General features: G+C 38.5%; 1 protein-coding gene across 6 annotated transcripts in view; it reads left to right on the top strand.

Moving 5' to 3' along the window:
- Positions 1-20,243, top strand: part of SPRY1 (sprouty RTK signaling antagonist 1) — a 503,195-nt gene that overhangs the window by 4,899 nt on the left and 478,053 nt on the right. For 4 of the 6 annotated variants that reach the window (XM_087724426.1, XM_087724428.1, XM_014059799.2 and 1 more), the window contains one exon: positions 189-4,124. In XM_087724426.1, the coding sequence (XP_087580552.1) occupies positions 244-1,206 (963 nt within the window). In that variant the 5' untranslated portion in view covers positions 189-243 and the 3' untranslated portion in view covers positions 1,207-4,124. Of the gene's footprint in view, positions 1-188; positions 4,125-20,243 lie in introns of those variants that run through there. The other 2 variants (XR_015697893.1, XR_015697892.1) reach the window with 1 other exon arrangement.

Here is a 20,243-nt window from a genome sequence, read left to right as displayed (position 1 = left end):
ATGTAGTTATCTAAATTGGTATACACTTTGGTTTGTAACTCAGGGTAATTCCCCATCTGTCACTATTAGGATATTGGGGCAATATTGTGGCTTGTTGTAAAATGTTTAAATCCCCCTCCCCCCCCCCCGCAAAAAAAAAAACCTTCTGGGAACTTACCCCTCTTTCCAATTTTCTCCCTTTCTTTTAGGATTTCAGATGCATGCCCAGTTCCTGGTGAATGCCAGAATTAGAGACCACTACCGATGGAGTCCACAGGTCAGCATGGAAACAGCAGTTCGTTAGTTGTCCATCAACAGCTTTTTCTGGACAACCGGCAAAGGTTGGACTATGAAAGAGATATTCAGCCAACTGCCATTTTGTCACTGGACCAGATAAAGACTCTCAGAGGCAGCAATGAATACACTGAAGGTCCATCTGTGGTGAAAAAGTCTGCTCCCCGGACAGCTCCAAGACAAGAAAAACATGAAAGGACTCATGAAATCTTACCAATAAATGTGAATAATAATTATGAGCCCAGACCCAGCCATCCTGGACATGTGCTACATCAACACAACTCAAGGGTTCCTGTTTTGAGCAGATCTATAAGTACTGGAAGTGCAGCTAGTTCTGGAAGCAACAGCAGTGCTTCTTCAGAGCAGGGCCTTCTATTAAGATCGCCACCATCAAGGCTGGGCCCGGGTCAGAGATTTGAAAGGCCAATCAGGACGCAACCCAAACCATCATCTTTGATTGTAGATGACCTGAAGAGTCCTTTGAAAGAGGATTCTACTCAACATAAGTTTATATGTGAACAGTGTGGAAAGTGCAAATGTGGAGAATGCACAGCACCCAGGGCCTTGCCTTCTTGCTTGGCCTGCAACAGACAGTGTTTGTGCTCAGCAGAAAGCATGGTGGAATATAGCACCTGTATGTGTCTGGTCAAAGGAATCTTCTACCACTGCTCCAATGATGATGAAGGGGACTCATATGCGGATAATCCATGCTCATGCTCCCAGTCACATTGCTGGTCACGGTACTTATGCATGGGGGCCATGGCTTTGTTTCTGCCTTGCCTGCTCTGTTATCCTCCTGCAAAAGGATGCCTAAAACTATGCCGTAGGTGTTATGATTGGATGAATCGTCCAGGATGCCGATGCAAAAACTCTAATACAGTTTATTGTAAGCTGCAAAGTTGTCCATCAAGGGGTCAAGGCAAGCTTTCCTGATTTCTGGAGGGAAAGATTCAGTTCCTCAGACACCAACTTTCAGATAGTGGCTGACTTTTCTGTCTTCATGCCCCTTTTTTCTTTCATGCCCCAAATCTTCTCTCACTTCTATTGCTTATCTCAATGAAGGGCAAATCTGAATGCATTGGTCTTTGGTAAGTGTGGCTCATGTGCTGGTGTCTTTTTTCATCTTGGCAAGTCATCTCAGGACTCTGGACTCCTGAAAGAAGTAATGAGGGTACTGGATTTTTCTGAAGTCTTTTATTCTGCAAACAACTTTCCAAAGATGCTGTTTTGTTCTGTTCTATTTTTAACTAACTTTAATGACTTTCCTTTTTTTTTTTCCAACTCTTCCCATTCCCCCTTTTTAAAAAAGGCTGCACAATCCAATTATTTCTCTTAAAGTAGAAAGGAAAGGAAAGAAATATGGGTTGAAATTTAGCAAACCTAAGTCACTCCCCACCTTTTTTTTAAATTAACCACTTGCATTTTACTCATTCCTTGGCCACTATTTTTGACAGTCCAGATTTTAAATATTTATCTTCATTGCCCCCATTACTGGTTTCTTCATAAGCTTCTATTGTTTTCAGATATAGATATAGCTTGCTCTTTGTGTGTGTGTGTGTGTGTGTGTGTGTGTGTATGTATTTAGTGTCACAACCCCTGGTATGCCCAAATATGGGAGGAGGCATACTGCTTCCTTTTTCTGTCTATCGGCTCATCACAAGAGACCATCCAGCACAGGTTCAAATCCCAGTAAGGGTATGGCTAGCTGATGAGAGCTAAATAGCTTGAAATAGATCTATACTAGTCTCCCTTTATTTATTTATCAGCACAAATACAACATATGTGTGTGTGTGTGTATACACACACACACACACACACATTCATGCATACATACATACATATACAAGCCCTATCTGTCACTTTTATTTTGATACTAAAGTTGGTTTCTCCACATCTGAATAATACAGGTAGTAATACAATTTAAGTTGTATAAGCCGCCTTTGATTTCTTAACACTTCTATTTAACTCATACTCAGCTCAGTAACTTTCCTCCTTTCTTTATTGCCTTAGCCACATATTGTGGTGCTTTTTGTATATTTTATGTAAAATCACAAAGTTGAATTCTGACTATTTTTAAGACAAAGGTCTGTTAAAACTTTTTTATTGTAAAGAATATTTATTATGTAAATCTCTATTATTTTATGATATTTATTATAAAAAAACTGTTCCAAAAATGTATTCCTGTCTGAATATTACAAAATATCAACATTTAATGAAAATAAGGGTGACACAAGGAAAGTATGTATGTTAAACTATAATGCAGAAAATATAATAATTAATTAAAATGTCTTGGGTTCTTTATTTGTTAGTAAAACTGTTTGTTCTTAGCAGTATTAGAAGAAAGACTGTATAGTCCTTTACTACTTTCCTTGGAGATAGACCCACTGTACTCAGTGGGACTTCACTTCTAAATAGTCTTGTATAGGATTTCACTGTAAGACCACTGCCGCTTATTTCTTTTCTGAAGTTTTCATGACTGTGAAATCATATTTTTTAAATAATAATCAAATTTTTGCTTTGGAGTGTTTTTCAGCATTGATGTATCTTGTTCATTTGAAAACATACATACCGCAAGCAATATTTCTGCAGCTAGAGTTTTTCATAGACTATACGTTGATTTTCATTCTTTTTTTGTTTTTGAGAAGATAATTTTTCTAAAGTGTGAAAATGAGATACCAAACATTAATAAAAGTTTGGGAAAGAAAAATGAGAATTCCTAAATACCTCATTTTTCAAATTATGTTCATGGTTTTTCCTCAAAAGATTAATTCTGTTTCCAGAATTCAGATTAAATGATTCTTATGGACCTATTTGGTGCATACTATATTAATAAAATATATTTAATTAAATTGATACCACTGAACCTGTTAGCTGATATTCTTCACACTGGTTGTCTTGCATCTAAGCTCCTTACAAGGTATTTTAAAAATAACATTACCCATAGTGAAAGTGCTTGTTTTCTCTAAGATAACCAAGCATGCCTGTCCATATTTAGAAATCCTGTGTGTTATTTAACTACACTATGCGTGGTATAATTCAACCAGCTTAATAAAACACATTTATTTTAAAACTTCTAAATAAAAAACAAAAATGCAACTCCTATAGTGAGCTTTGAAGCTTTCAGGTGAATCTAGTTTTTAAACTCACTCATTATGGTTCTCTTCTAGCTTCCTAATGATTTCACAGAAGATTTAATAAGAATTAGTATAACCATTTCTCTCAGTGTTCTGAGCACTTTGCCACAACTATGCATAAGGACGTGGCATTCATTTGTATCATATGGAACTAGTGATACCTGATATGTTTATATAAACTGCCTTCATTGCTGTGCATTTTTCATGGAAATATGTTTCTGCACAATAGTTCTTTTTGGTTTGTGTCAATAACTACATTGTTGATCATGCTCTTTTCATTCATTTGGAGGATCTGAGTAAGTTCAGCTCTTGTGATAGAAGCAAAATAGGCTCATGCAGTGTTTTTCTTTTCATTGAATTATTAAAAACATTTATGTAAAAACACTCACTGTATGTTAATCACTCAACATCAAAGCCTTCCCTTTTGTGAAAGGAAAAGTCAATTTATTGAGTCATTTGATTTCCCTCTGTCTTGATATTTCACACTAGCACTTTAACAAATGCAAACTCAAAGTCAAGATCAATCCATGATGAACTCCTCTGGATGTGTTTCTGTTTGCAGAAGAAGGGGTGAAGAAAAAATTACCCCTCTTCAAAATCTTTGGTTTATCTAGTCTTTGCACTTTCTTTGAATATAGAATATTCCAACCTTTGCATACAAACTTTTGTGCCCTGGTTTTATCAAAATATTTAATAAACATAGTCTTATTTCCAGTTTTCTGGTAGCTTTTTTTCCCCAGAAGAAAACACTTTTTTCTAAGGGACTCTGGTTCTAGGGGTTCTGACTCTGTAGTGATTTTCTTAAATTATTGCCCTGCTGTGTTGTATCCTAAAAAGGTGATATTTCCTATAAGTTGTTTTGCTACTTTTATTGCTTTATAAAACTTAACACAAAATCCCATCCTTTGCCTTCCCTTAGAAATGCACAAAGAAGTACTGGCCTTGTAGTGGAGTTGCATAAGTATTGGTCTAGAAAGCATTCTGAGTATGGATAGAATTGCCATATATGCAGCTTTTTATTCAAATACTGTAATCTCATTGTTGTAAAGTTGGCCTTAAACTAGCCTTAATATACTAAGGCTAGCTTAAGGTCTGATACATCATAAATTAATGGGTCTGTTTTGATTTTGTATTGATTTGTTTCAGGGAGAAGTTACTGATTCAAGAACTGATTCTAGCTAGGTACATGAAATTTTAAAATGATCTTCAATGTACTATGTGATGTAACCATACAGTTGGGAAAAGTGTCAAAGTATATGCTAGTGGTATTGGGACATGGCATGCCCTTTCCAGTTCCAAAACTTTGCCTGGAAAAGTAAACATGTGACATGTTCCCTATTAAATATCAAGCAAAATGACAAGCATATAACTTCTAAATGATAAAAAAGCTCATGTACATTTTAAGTTTAGATTTGAAGTAGATTTCTTTCAACATGTGATTAAAACAGACATTGTCAACATTGCAGCACTATGACCATTTAAAATTCTAAGAGTTTGTGTGACCCTCTCCCAAGTAAAATAATGAATTCCTATGTGTTAGGGTTGGACAAAAAACAAATATTCCACTTTTAATCATTTATTCACAGACTTTTTAAACGTTGAGTTGCCATAACTAATCAATGTTGCATAGACAACATGAGGAGCAACGCCTAAATCAGTTTCGAATGTGTTTCTGCTTTGTCCATCTATCAAGGTTAAAAAAAAAATCTACTCACCTCTAAAATTGCTCTTAACCTTCCAAAGATTCTTAACCCATAATTTGAGAAGCCTGGAATTACAGTAAATCAAAGATCTTTTAAAACAGCCCAACCTCTGGAAACTAGGTGGGCATGTCTAAAATTACTTTTTGTGAGATGTGTGGCCATATAAATAAAATAAATGGTTTTCTTGGGAGAAGGATATACAGTCTCGTATCTTTCTGGTAATCTCCCAAAGTAGAAATCATATGGTACCATGCTTATCTTTTGATTTTAACTACATTTAGATTGGAATTCTCACTTGCTGGGACAATACAGATTGAATATGATTTATAATACCTAAAGTATATGGTTGAATTTTCAGATGGTTGAGGTACAAGGAAGTTATATTTTAAAGGTAAGCTAATTGTCATCTATTATCTGTCAGAAAAAGGTTTATGTAGTTTCCAGTTGTGCCTCAGAATTAAACATAACATCAAGTCACAAACATCTTTTTGGGTAGTCAAGATTTATGCAGTTCATGGAACAATGGAATGTGTATATATTCCATCGAATGGAAACTAGAACAAGGAAGGAGTATTAGGTATGTTTACCACCTTGAGTTACTTACAAAGTTGGGATAAAAATCAAATAAGATATGCATCTTGTTTTGATGCTAGGAGCTTCTCCCAACTAGTGATTTACAGCAGCATCTACATCTTCTAGATAATATTGTGCTTTTAAAATAGCAATACTACAGTCTTTAAATTGTCACAACCATGAAAAGGATGTTCTAGAAGACACTAAAAATAGTTTTAGACTCATTGAAAGTCAAAAGTAAGGAGGTTGAGGCATCCCTACCAGTGGTGGGTTCCGGATCCCGTTTCAACCAATACAGTTGCAACAGGGCCCGGCGTCCTCCACATGAAGGTGCGCAGTGCACGCATGCCATACAGCGTTTTACCATACAGCGCACCTCCGGGATGCTCCAGCTGCTCAGCTGCTGTACGCACTGTGCACGTGCGCGGAAGTGCTGAAGAGTTTAAAGACAGCGCATCTATATTGGTATATTTTTGCTTTCAAAAATGCAAATGATTCATATTTTACATTACAATTATTTATTTTCCACATTTTCCACTTAAAACCATTAGATTGTAATATATATTGATTACAACCAATCAATAATTCAATACTTAAGTTGGAGGAAGTAAACATGTTACAGGGATAACTTGAAAAATCAATTAAGGCAGGGCTGTCAAAATCAGCCTATGGCCGGATGCGTCACATGTTGGCCATGCCACACCTGGTTTAGCGGAAAAAAACCCTCATGATACAGCACGTGACGACGCCGTGACAATATGTGTTTGACACTTTTGAATTAAGATATTGTCAGAATTATTCTGCTCAGTATTATCCAGTTAAACCACCTTTACTATTAATTTGATCAGTAACTGAGTCAAAAGCTGATGTTCCAAAGATACGGTTATATTGTTTACTTTAAATCAGCAATCATTGATTCTCCATGTTTGTTAATAATTTCCTACATCCATCAGATATTTAAGTGGCTCATTATAATTTTCAAAAATGAGGTTTTTATTTAAATCTATTCTACATGCACTGCCTATGAAAGTCTTAGAATGGCAGACTGGCTTCTATGTGTCTGGTAAAAATGATTATTGCCATGTAATAAATGGTACATATTCACATAAACAAAATGTGTTCATTAGCTCACTTTAAAATACATTTTAAAATTTACATACATACACACACACACACACACACATTTACATGTGAAAACAGGGTCAAAGAACACTGGAATAGAAGCAGTAAGGTATGATGGTATACCAAGGAAGCATAGCTATGGGAATTAAATTATATACCAAACTGGAAATTACAATCACTGCATTCATAAAACAAGAGCTAATCAAGTTTAGCATGCCCTATGAATGCAGCCATTCAGTGAACTGGAGAAGTATGTCAAACATCAGAGTTTTCTAGTCTGTAAATTTAAAAAACATGATACTGAATCACTTGAATGGCTAACACGTATCCCATGTTTTTGTTTTCAGTATTATGTACATCCTGCATTAAAAGTAAAATAATACACCTTGGCATATTAGTTCTGTGAACTGTCCCATAATAAGCATTTCGAAACAATTCCTTAAGAAAACAAAAAACAAACATTGTTTCCCTTGTATTACTAAAATACACCTGAAGGTTGTCATGAAGGATTTTACCAATGTTCAACAACTGATAATAAATAAGCTGAAGTATTTGGTTACTTGAGAGCAATATTGAGGGATGAGACACACTATTTTTAATTTACTATGTAAGAAGTCAGTGTTTCCAAATTTTACATTTTTTAAAAACAGTGTGGTGCTGGGGAACAGTAACACATACTTAATGTTACTTTCTGGTGCACATGTTTCTGAAACTTTTTAAATGAAAAAGCTTTTATTTCCACAAATTTATTCGGTGGTCTTTCCAACAGATCTGCATTGGATTTGTAATGGGGAATGCTTGAGCAGGAATGTAGCCTTTTGTTACTATGAATAGTTAGGGCAGATTAGCTGTGTGCCAATTTCCTGTTGCCTTTCAAAGCTGTTATCTGAACCCTATTTGCTTCTGGCTTTTGCACAATAGAAAACAATGGGTGGCTTCATTCAGGTTTCACTTCAGAACTCTTAGGAATAGGGGAAGTGGCTAAAGCCCTACTTTACAGGTAATTAACAATAGATCATGTTTGCTACCCTCCTCCTCCACTCTCTCTTTTTTTAGACTGATAAAAGCTTAAAAGGGCTTCCTATATGCCAGTTTAAAGGCTTCAGGAAGTTCCTGTTGTTTCTGCCTTTGCATTAATACTTCCTACATTGTATAATTCTTTGAAATTTGTTACACAAGTATGCCTGAAAACATACATGGAAAAAAAGCAAAGGCATAGGGCATCTTAGGAGCCTGCCTTTTTTCTTATCTTCAATCTTCTAAAAAGCTTTGGCTTATTTATCAAACACAACACTTTGCATTGTATGAATCATCTGGGAAAAAACTTGTTTCAAATTTTAAGTTTAACGAATGTTCAGGCTTCCTTTTCAGGCAATACTCTCTCAAGGCAGCTTTCAGAATGCAACAGCACAATGATAAATAGCAAAGTAATAAAAGGTGGTCACAAAAGAAACTCCCAGCCATGAAATATTAAAATATTTGTAAATAAAATTTAAAAAAAAACATTAAAACTAGTAATCCTTTTTGGGACAGACATCCTGAGGTCAGATCAGAAGCAATGGATTGATTGATTGATTGATATACCAATTCAAATCAATCTCAACACCTAGTATAGATCTTTTTTTTTTCAAATAACGATGTATTCCTAAACCTTTTAGATCTTCCAATGGTGCCCCCATCACCACTGTAACTGAATCCATCCAGCTTGCTGCTGGTTTTGTCATCTTCTCTTTCCTTCCACCTTTCTTAGCATTAGACCCTTCTCCAGAGAGCTAGCTGAGTCTTCACATAATGCATCTTCTGGCTTTTAAAATAGCCTTTAAGGTCTAGATATTTTGGAATATAGTGGGGTGGTACGTGATGGTTTAATGGTTAAAGATGCTAACCTTGACAGCCCTAGTTTGAAATCCAAGCTCCGTGTAATGTGGTGAGCTCCCATTGCTTATCCCAGCTCCTATACACCTAGTAGTTTGAAAGCATGCAATGCGAATAGATTAAGAGGTACCACTTCACTGGGAAGGTAACAGTGTTCCATGTGCCTTTGGCGTATATCCATGTTGGAAATTGTCTTCATACAATACTGGCTCCCTCAGGCAAGAAATGGAGATGAGCACTATGTCGGTTGACACAACCAACAGGGAAACCTTGATTTTTTTATTTTGGAAAGCCTTTGGGACTGGAGACTGCAGGCATTAATAGAGTCTTTAAGAACTTGACAAATCGGTGATAGTGTTTTTGCACAAGATACTAAATTTGGTGCCAATAGCATCAAATTATATTAATCCTGATTTACTGGTGATAAATTTGTAGTTTTTGGTTCACCAACACATCCCAGCTTTTAATTTTTTACATGCTTTTTTTGACAAAAAAATTATGTAAAATACAAACTGCTATGACACAGCTGGACCTGGAATCATTAGAGAGAAGATTACAGAAAGCTTCCAAGTTTGGGTCCCCATTTCACCATGTATTCTGTTGTCTGAGCCCACCAACTCTGAGGAACTGATTCCACTGTTGAACTGTAACAGTGTTAAGAAGTCTTTTTCTAACATTCAGTTGGATATTACTTTAGCATAACTTAAGTCTATCATTAAATTTCTTGCACTGTACAGCAAGATACAGCATGCCTTGAACAGTTGCTTCCCATAGTTTGGAAATTACACTCTTCCGGAAGAAACTAGAAGCAGCATTTGTCTTCTACAGCCACATGTCAATGGTAGCTGATACTCAGTTTGCAATCAATATTAAAAAACCCCACCAAAAAATTCTATGGGCAGAAAATATATTAATCAAGCTGCAGGAAGCAATTGAATTATGCTAGTTTGAAACAACAGATTCAAATAACAAAGTGTTTTACTTTTTTGCTTATTCTATCGGGACTCTTCTTTTTTTTCTGTGATATACCTGATTGTTCGACTTGTTCAGTAAAAATATTCAAAATACAAAGCATGTTTTAATTATATATAACTATATAATCATTTTATATTCAACATAGAACAATTTTCATTATTTTTTTTCTTTTTACTAAAATTGTTGATTATTCAAGTATAATAAAACTTCCTTTTATCTTCTCAATTTCTTTTAAATTCCCCCGCATACTTTAAAAATTGAATATTGCAGTCAAATTAATCAGATAACAAAGAAGATAAGAAGCTAATTTTTTCAGGTTAAAAATGAAGTATTCGGGACACAAGAGCTTTAGATTAAGACACTGCCTGAATTAAAATCCTATCTATTCCCTGGTGGATTTAATTGCCACAAAAGTGCTATGTGAGATCCCGCCTATCTCCGTGCTAAGTGGCATGACTAACTTCTGTCAGGTGTGATTTATTTTCTTTTTGTTGTTTGCTTCATCTCCTGGGGGAAATCTTACGTGCCAGTGTAGGGATATGTTTGATTAGTTTTAAAATTATGTTTTGGTTTGATTTTTTTTTAAGTGGGTGGATAATATTTTCTGTTTTCTCAGATAAAGGATGTTGACTTTTAGACATGTGTTGCTATCAGTGACTCAGGCTGAAAATACATATGGTACTCCTTAGCTAGAAAAAAATATGGATTGCAGCTAGCATCTTTTAACTAAAGAAGACAACGCTGATTGGCCTATGTATTCACAGTGAATAATATTTGCATGTCTAAAAATATTTATGCAATTTTTAGAAAACATATGTCATTAATGCTGAGTTCTAATAGTCGTCTTCTGTGAAAACCTCAGAACTCCAATTGAATTACAGGAATTGCAACCCAACATATCTGGAGTGAATTGGTATGGAGACAGCTGATGTTTAATGTTGGGCTCAATTGAATCTGTTCACTAAAATAATATTATAAATACAACATATTTTACAATAATTATAGATTATAAAATTAATAATACTAATATACGTTTCAGTAGGACTTATTTTTCATGTTGCGTACAGGTTGAAGATTTATAACCATTCATTTAACAACTGTTCAAGGATACAATTGCTTTGAAAAAAATGACTTGCATCCAGCCTTTTCATTAACAACCATCACATATGTGATCAAAATTAAGGCGCTTGGAAAATTGCATGCATTGATGACAATTGCACCATCCTGGGGTCATGTGATTGCCATTTGCAAGCTTCCCGGCCAACTTCCAACAAGCAAATTTAATAAGGGAAGCAGGGCTCACTTAACAACTGTATGATTCACTTAACAACTGCAATGATTTGTGTAACAACCATGACAAAAAGTCATAAAATTGGGTTCAACTCACTTAACAACTGCCTTACTGAACAATAGAAATTCTGGCCTCAATTGTAGTCATAAGTCAAGAACTATCTATACTGAAATAAATAGAAGTGCATATAAAGTGGATTAAAAATAGCTTGCATATTATATTTATGGGGAAAAAACTCCTTAGTGGTAAACAAAGATTTAGTCATTATCAGAGATGATGTTATATACGATAATAAGATCATTGGATGCCAAAGTTATCCAGAATAGAAAGAATAAAGGAATATCAATTCATAACTACATCAAGTCTGATTTCCTCAATTCTAACTAAATAAAAGAACCGAACAGCTCCAAAAGCTATTGATGTTAGAGGAAAAATGAAAATTCTGCCCCAAAATTTCTGGATTCTAAGCATGATCTCATGTAATTTTAGGGATATGCACACATTTTAACTCAGAATTCTGGGGAAAGAATCTATGAGGTTATGACCAATTGTAGAAGTTTTATCAGCAAAATTTAGAGTTTATTGTTAATTAGAGAAAGTCCACGACTATGAAACTTCTGTTATGCAAGACAGTTGTTGAGTTTTGCCCCATTTTACAACTTTTCTTGCCAAAGTTGTTAAATGAATTACAACAGTTGTTAAGTGAATCTGGCTTCCTTATTGGCTTTGCTTGTTGGAAGTTTACAAAAGCATTGCATGACCCTGGGACACAGCACCTATCATAAATATGAGCCAGTTGCCAAAGTTGTCCAAACTTTGATCATGTGACTAGTTGTAAGTGCGAAAAAAAGTCATGTCAATTTTTTTCAGTGCCAATGTAACTTTGGTCACGAAACACATGGTTATAATAAGTCGACAACTACCTGTAGTGGACTTTGTTTCATTGACTGTTTTTTCATTACTCTTAAGTTCTCATTGCCTGCATGTTTTTCCATCCTGAAACTGAAAGAGAACTGTCAAGTGCAACTTCATTTAATAACCAGGAAAGAAACCACTCAACTCCATTTGTTTGAAATTAAGTGTACTTTTACTAATTACAAATGAACAGTTGCGAAGCTAAGCTGAATCTGGTTAATTAGGCGCAAAAGCAAAGAATATCATGTATAATTCAATCCCCTCCCCTTGGCACCCCAGTCCATAGTCCAATTATAATTTACCCAACAGTCAGGTGGGAGATATCTTCAAAAAACATCACCAGGATGGAATGCTGGACAGTTAACCTTGGCGGGAAACTCCTTTCCTCCACATGCGCAGTAAGATGGTCAGATCAGCGTCTAGAATCTTCCTCCAGCACATAATGATTCCCTTCCCAAATACCATGCCCCCTCTCCCCGTTTCAATGGCAGCCGAAGCAGCAGCAAAGCAGAGGTTGACATCCGGCCCTCCTCCAGAAAAGTGCGGTCAGACCTGCAGAAACGAAAAGAACACAAACAAACCGACAGACAACAACAAATGAAAGAGAGAAAGGGGAAGGGAGAAAAATAAAAGAAAGGAAAATTAGGAGACTGTCCAATAATCAGGGCTTGTCAGGATAGGCAGAGTAGAACTTGCGGAGCAGACAAGGCACCCGAACATGGGATCCGTCAACCCATTCAGTATGAGATGGGGGAAAATGCTTCCAAGCCACCAGATACTGGACACGGTTTCGCTGTTTATGAGAGTTCAAAATTTCACGAATCTCGAAATGTTGCTTTCCCTCTATCAGAAGCGGTGCAGGTGGAGGAGGGAGAGGTGTTCTCAAATAAGAAGTGTGGAGAGGCTTCAGGAGATTAACATGAAAAACAGGGTAAACCCGGTTGAGATGCTTAGGCAACTGGAGACAGACGGAAACAGGGTTGATAATCTTGACAATGGGAAACGGCCCAACATACTTGAGGCCCAATTTCTTCAACTTCTGGGGCATCTGAAGAAATCTAGTGGATAAATAAACTTGATCACCAACTTTGTACTCATAGGGCTTAGTCTGTTTCTTATCAGCCTGTTTCTTATGAGCCCAGTGCGCAGCATCTAGAGTCTGGAGAGCCAAAGGCTAAATGGCTCGAAGGCGATCACTCCACTTGGATAGCAAAGACACCTGCGGCTGCTCGCAAGGAATCTCAGGAATGGGTACAAAATCTTGGCCGTACACCACACGAAAAGGGGTAAAGGCAGTACTACCTCAGCGTGAGGCAACAAATCCACCCAATCATCTTGCTAGTAGTTGATGAAACAACGTAAATATTGTTCCAGCACAAAATTAGTCCTTTCGCAAGCCCCATTAGTTTGAGGGTGGTGGGAGGAGCTTAACCCCTGGGCAGAGCCAATCCACTTGAGAAACTCTTTCCAGAATAGGGAGGTGAACTGAACACCCCTGTCCGAAATGATGCAGTCGGGCACCCCATGTAAGCGATATATATGAGAGATGAACATCTTAGCGAGAGACTTAGTGGAAGGGATCTTGGAGCAAGGGATGAAATGAACTTGCTTGGAGAATAAGTCCGTAACAACCCAGATTACTGTGTGTCCTTGACTCTCCAGAAGTTCAACAATGAAATCCATGGAGATCTCCTTCCATGGGGCTACTGGGCGAGCCACCACCTGGAGCAACCCCTGGGGTTTACCCGGAGAGCGTTTAGCAGCGGCACAAATGGGGCAACTAGCAACATAAGCCTCAATGTCCTTTTTCAGTGAGGGCCACCAAAATTGCCTCTTGACGAGGTGTAGAGTCTTGACAAATCCAAAGTATCCCGCCATCCGGGAGTCATGAGCCCGTTGAAGAACAATGGCTCTAATGGACACAGGGATGTATAACTTTGCGCCAATCGAAGGCAATCCATCTTTCATAGTACATTCATCCATGTGTTGCTGGAACCAGTCATCCCCAGCAAGGGCCTTCTTTAGGTTAGAAAGAAAGTCCTTAGTGACTTCCACTTTAGAAGTTGTTTGACATCTAGTAACAACAGGAGCAGCAAGGCTCTTTGTTGGAATGACAGGCTGGACGACACTGAGCTTTGAACAGTTGTATTGAGGGAGCCTGGACAAAGCATCAGCCATAAAGTTTTTCCCTCCTGGAATGTATTTCAAGGTAAAATTGAATCTATTGAAATGCTGAGCCCAGCGCATCTGCTTAGGAGAAAGTTTTCTGGGGGTTCTCAGTGCTTCCAAGTTTTTATGGTCAGTCCACACCTCGAAAGGGTACTTGGCGCCCTCCAGAAAATGGTGCCACATGGATAAAGCCCAGAGAACAGCAAAAGCCTCTTTCTCCCAAATGGCCCAACGTCTCTCCGTGTTGGTCAGTTTGCGAGAGGTGTAAGCGCAGGGTTGTAATTTACCTTGGTTATTAGCTTGAAGTAGTACAACTCCCACTGCCACATCACTGGCATCAGCTTGGACCACAAAAGGTGCGTCCATGTCCCGGTGTTTGAGAACTGGTTCCTCCACAAAAAGGCGTTTCAATTTCTCGAAAGCAGCTTGACAGTCCATAGTCCAATCCAGCTGTTTGCTAGATTTAGGCTTGGCCCCTTATTTCGACTTAAGGAGGTTAGTTATAGGAAGAGCTATCTTAGCAAAAGAGGGAAGAAATTGACGATAGAAGTTAGCAAAACCCAAAAACTTCTGCAATTGCTTACGTGTACGTGGGGCCTCCCACTCGGTGACAGCTCTGACCTTAGCAGGGTCCATTTCAATTCCCTTGTGGGAGATGCGATAGCCCAGGTAATCAACCTTCTCCTGATGAAATTCGCACTTGGACAATTTGGCGTAGAGTTCCGCCGCCCGGAGTTTTTTCAGACCTGTGCGAACAAGTTTCACGTGTTCTTCACGTGTTTCCGTGTAAGTAAGGATATCGTCTAAATAGACCATTACGCCTTTGTAAAGATGGTCATGTAAAACCTCATTAATTAACTGCATGAAGACTGCTGGCACCCCCTGGAGGCCAAATGGCATTACCCGAAATTGGAAACAACCAAGGGGGCAGTTGAAAGCAGTTTTCCATTCGTCCCCCTCTTTAATTCTGACTCTATAGTACGCTTCCCTTAGGTCCAATTTAGTGAAAATTCGGCCCTTCCCCAGTTGGGCCAGCATGTCCTTCATCAGTGGTAAGGGGTACAGGTTCTGAGCAGAGATGCAGTTTAAATTTTTGAAGTTCACACATAATCTGAAGGAGCCATCTTTCTTTTCCCTGAACAATACTGGAGCTGCTACCTTGGGCCTTGCTGGCTCAATGAAGCCCCATTCCAAGTTTTTATCAATAAATTTCCTCATTTCCTCCATCTTCCTAGAGGTCATGGAATATATTTGGGGCTTTGGAAGCTTCACTCCAGGTAAAATATCAATGGTGCAATCAGTGGGTCTGTGAGGGGGTAATTTATCAGAAGATTTTTCACTAAAAACATCCTTGAGGTCCCAATAGTCCTTTGGTATTCGTTCCTCCCCCTCAATCTTCTCTTGCCCCCTTGCTGCCAGTGAGGGGGTAGTAGTATCAGAGGCTGGAGCTTCACCTTTTCCCTCTGGGGGTGTGGATGTTCGAATCCGCAACCACCCCTCCCTCCAGTTTATGTGCGGGTTCCATCTACGGAGCCAGGGGAGTCCCAGAATAAGGGGCTGGTCCATGCCAGGCGCTACAATAAAAGTTATTAGCTCTTGTTATTAACCCATCCACATCTCTATGGGTTCAGTGGAAAAATGAGCAGGACCGCCTCCTGCAATAGAGCCATCTATTTGGCAAAATGCAATAGGGATTTTTAAAGTCTTTAGTTTCAAGCCCAGCTTCTCAACCATTTCAGGGCTTATCATGCAATGGGAACACCCAGAATCTAACAGGGCCAGAAGTTTTTCTGTTGCGCCAGAAGAGGGCACTCTAAGCTCAATTGGGATAAGCATAGGGCCAGAGTGGGAACTTACCCAGCGATGAGAATTCTCATCATCAGTGTCGTCAGACGAGCTGGGGCTTTCGTCTCCCTCCTCCTCTGGCTCGAAGCGTCGAGAAACATTTTCAGCAGCGAGGGCGGCCTCCTTCCTCTTGCCTGGAGCTTTTTCAGGTTTCCTTTCCCTCTGGGGGGTGTGTGGAGCGGGTTGGGTCAGCTTGACGCGGCAATTCACAGCACGATGCCCCTCCTTCCCACAGCGGAAACAAGCGGAGGGCTTGGCTTTGCCTGCAAAACCTCCCCTGCCCTCACTTCTTGGGCTGGGGGCTTTAGGGGGTGCTGGGGGGGATTTCTCAATTTCTCCCTCTTCCATGCAACGAAGCCTGATTAAGTCTAACTCAATGTCTGCAGCGTTCTCATACCAAGCTTCCAAACGACGGGGAAGGCGTCTGTTTATGCATTGCTGGTAAACATCTTTATCCAAGCCATCAGCGAATCGATCCAGCAAGGCCTCTTCCAACCACCCCCTCATATAGGCTGACAATTCCTGGAATTCCTGCACATAGTCAGGCACAGTTTTCTTTCCCTGTTTAAGGGCCATAAATTTCAGCCTAGCGCGACGCTCGGTCAAAGGGTCATCGAACCTTCTTCTCATGGGTGCCATAAATTCATCAAAATTCCTCAGGAGAGGGGAATTACTATTATGTAGTCTGACCACCCAGTCGGCTGCTTTCTTCTCTAAGGCCATTAACACCATTCTCACTTTAGATTCATCTGTCTCTAAATCAGGCCCATATATTTTCATATAATTCCAGACCTGAATAATAAACAACCCGAGACCTCTGGGTTCTCCATCATACTTTACGCTTAAGGGTGGGACCTTAGCCATCTGGCGTCGCCTGCCCCCCCCGCTCTTTGAATGTCTCTAGCCACAGCGGGGGAGGCTGGTTCTGGGTTTTCTTGCGCACATCCCCCATCGGCCCCTCCAGTCTCCCTTAAGCTATGCAGTGAGTACCTTTTCTCCGGTTCCTCTGTTGGTTCCCTTTCCACAGCTCTCTCTCGAATTCGGCGTTCACTCCATGCCTCTTTTAAGAGCCTCATGGCGTGGGAGATTTTGTAGTCTTCCTCTCCAGAGCCACTCCAGTCAGCCGCTGGCTTTTTCTTTGGCCTTCTTCTCGTGACTCCAGCTTGTAATTCCTCAGGTTCCTCTTTCTGTCCCACACCCCAAGTCCATCTGGGACAGACGGCAGGTTCTTCCACTCTCAGTTCGGCTAGTCTTTCTGTTAGAGATGGTCCTGCCATTGCACCCAAGTCTTCCTCTTGGTCGCTTTCATGCAAAGACATTTTCTTTTCTTTCTATGAAGGCACCCCCCCTCGGTAGTTGTTCGCTCCAGGTTGGGTGCGAGGTCAGATTCAGTTTATTGTCAAGTGCAACTTCATTTAATAACCAGGAAAGAAACCACTCAACTCCATTTGTTTGAAATTAAGTGTACTTTTACTAATTACAAATGAACAGTTGCGAAGCTAAGCTGAGTCTGGTTAATTAGGCGCAAAAGCAAAGAATATCATGTATAATTCAATCCCCTCCCCTTGGCACCTCAGTCCATAGTCCAATTATAATTCACCCAACAGTCAGGTGGGAGATATCTTCAAAAAACATCACCAGGATGGAATGTTGGACAGTTAACCTTGGCGGGAAACTCCCTTCCTCCACATGCGCAGTAAGATGGTCAGATTAGCGTCTAGAATTTTCTCCGGCACATAATGATTCCCTTCCCAAATACCATGCCCCCCCTCCCCGTTTCAATGGCAGCCGAAGCAGCAGCAAAGCAGAGGCTGACAAGAACTTTTTAAAAAATCATAATTGACTTATAATCATTCTATTTTTAGAGCATAGTTCAGTGGCTAAGCAGATAGTCTGCATGCAGGTAGAAGGGGATCAGTTGTAGTACAAAGAGATCTTTACAAGATTTTCAGAAATTAATTACTTGGTTCTTCAAAGATTTTAGGAAACAAATATTGCATTAATTTTCAAAATAAGGTATTTATGTTATTCATGTCACCTAGACCTGGTAATTTATCATTTACACACATTGGACAATTTTTTTTTTTGCTACATTGCTTTTCCATTCTTTCTCCAGGACTTCAGTCCCATTCACTCATCCCATTTTAATCTCACAAAAACATTATGAGGTAGCTAAGAAGGAAGAATTGTCTTCTTGATTATGTAGAACTTAAGCATTTCTTCATTTTTTTGTAGGAGCTGTAAATTAAAGAAATGGATGGCCATATAGAATGCATGTCTTAAAAGTTGCACTTGACATTGATAATCTTAATAGCTGAAGTAACCTGTCGAAGTAAAGCAATGAAAGGAAAAGCTGCACCTATTCAACATTGTCCTGTTTGATAGTCATGACAGGCATATGAGCTTGCACTGGATAAAGCAGGAGTCCCCAATCTCCATGCCCGGCACCAGTCTGTAGTCCGCCACAAACCGGGCTACACAAATGGCAGAAGCTCAATCTATAGGCAACATACAAAACCACACTCCCTCCCTAGTCTGTGGAAAAACTGCTCTCCACAGAACCACTCCCTGGCGGCTCCTAAAAGATTGGGAGCTGCTGGGATAAAGAATTACAAGAGAGGTTGAGTTTGAGAAGTTAAAAACTTCATTGCAAAAATTAACTTTGGATTAATTTTGGATTAATAATTATGGTCCTTGTATGGTCCTTGTATAATTGGGTATGTACTAACAGAATAAAATTCTGCACTTAACACATACACTTATCATATGTTCATACTAATTCAAGCAACTTGCTTTTTCCAAAAGGTTGATATGATAGAGAAAAACTAAAACATTTATTTATCAAATTTATTCATCAGATTTGACTACTGCCCATTGCCCTCTTGGAAAAACATAAGAAACTTATGTCTTTCATGCTTTCCAGTTGCCATAACAACAATTCACATTGAAATGTTTAATAATTTTGTGTAGATATTGCAGTACACTTTGTACAATTGATTATTTGATAAGTGAGAATTAAAATTTAATTAATGGCTTAATCTATTTTAAACAAAATGCTTTTTGATGATTTGTTAGACATGGCATCTCAATTTCCTGCTTCATAATTCAATTCTGTTCCATGGACCAAGTACCCTGATCCTATACCTAGCTATGGCTTGAATCCTTTGATAGATGCCAAATCATGAAAACAGAAAGAAATGGTGATAAGATAAAATAAGATAAATAGATGTCTCAAAATTGGAAGGAGTGCAGCAGTTATAATTTTAAATTGTCCCCATTATAAATCTAGTTAAAATACCAATTGTTCTTTGCCTGGCAAAAAATAACATTCAAAAGAGATTGTCTGAGTTTATAAGCATTAAAGTTCTTTAACTATAGAATGTGATTTCTCAAGAACAAGTTGACATCTTTTGCAAAATTCATCTAACCTGCTTTATATTTAAATCTGGTAGTCTGGTTCTCAATTAAATCTGAAACATATGACTATCCTTGGTATTGTTTATTTTGGAGGGCTAGCTCATAAATGCAGCAGATGTGACTCGTATACAGGAATGAGCTATCATTACAAAAAGAATTTAAAGAATAATTCCTAAAATGATGTTTTACAATAGAATACATTGGTTGTTTGAGCAGGTTTTTGAAGAATTGATATGGTGTAGGAATGTCCTGGCACACTCGTACCACTTCTTGTTAGCCTTCTGTTCATTCCTCTCTGATAAGGGGAAACATCAGAATGTAATTTTCTTTCCCATTTACAAATTGCCTATTTTCTTTTCATGTCCAACAAATCCAATGACTGAATAGGAAAACATGCAGAGATACTATTTACAGAATACAAATAAGTTGGAAGGGACTTTGGAGATCTTCTAGTCCAATTGTTTAAGCAGGAAACTGTGTATCATTTTAAATAAATGGCAGCCCAATATCTTCTTAAAAACTACTTTTAAGCAGGCATTGTAGGTGGGAAATCTTTTCTGGTTTAGTTATGATCCTGTGGAGTCCTTGGTGCTCTCTTAATTTGATTGTTTGCTTGACAGTGTACTTATTACCCAACTAGCTCACATCAGGAGCATTATGATGTTACTTGGTCAATCATGTAATGAAACATCTGCAAGCAAGCAAGCTCAGAGGACACTGAAGACTCCATAGTTCAGGGGTGTCATACTGGTGTGTCATGTGCAGACCATGCCTATCCCAGCTCCTCAAAGGGAAAAACCTTGCAATACATCACATGACAGCAACATGACGCTACAAATTTTACATGCATGCCATAGTTCAACCCTAAAACACAATATATTCTCATTTGTTGTTTCTATCATTTTGTTTGTTGTTCTTTCTCTTTCTTCATGTTTGAGTTCTAGATTAGAA

The sequence above is a fragment of the Thamnophis sirtalis genome, unplaced genomic scaffold (genome assembly GCF_051295495.1).
Source record: "Thamnophis sirtalis isolate CommonGarterSnake01/CBP01778 unplaced genomic scaffold, rThaSir2_p1.2 scaffold_10, whole genome shotgun sequence".
Lineage (NCBI taxonomy): Eukaryota > Metazoa > Chordata > Lepidosauria > Squamata > Natricidae > Thamnophis > Thamnophis sirtalis.
Note: the sequence above shows the minus strand (reverse complement) of the source record. Positions and strands in the feature narration are given on the sequence as shown.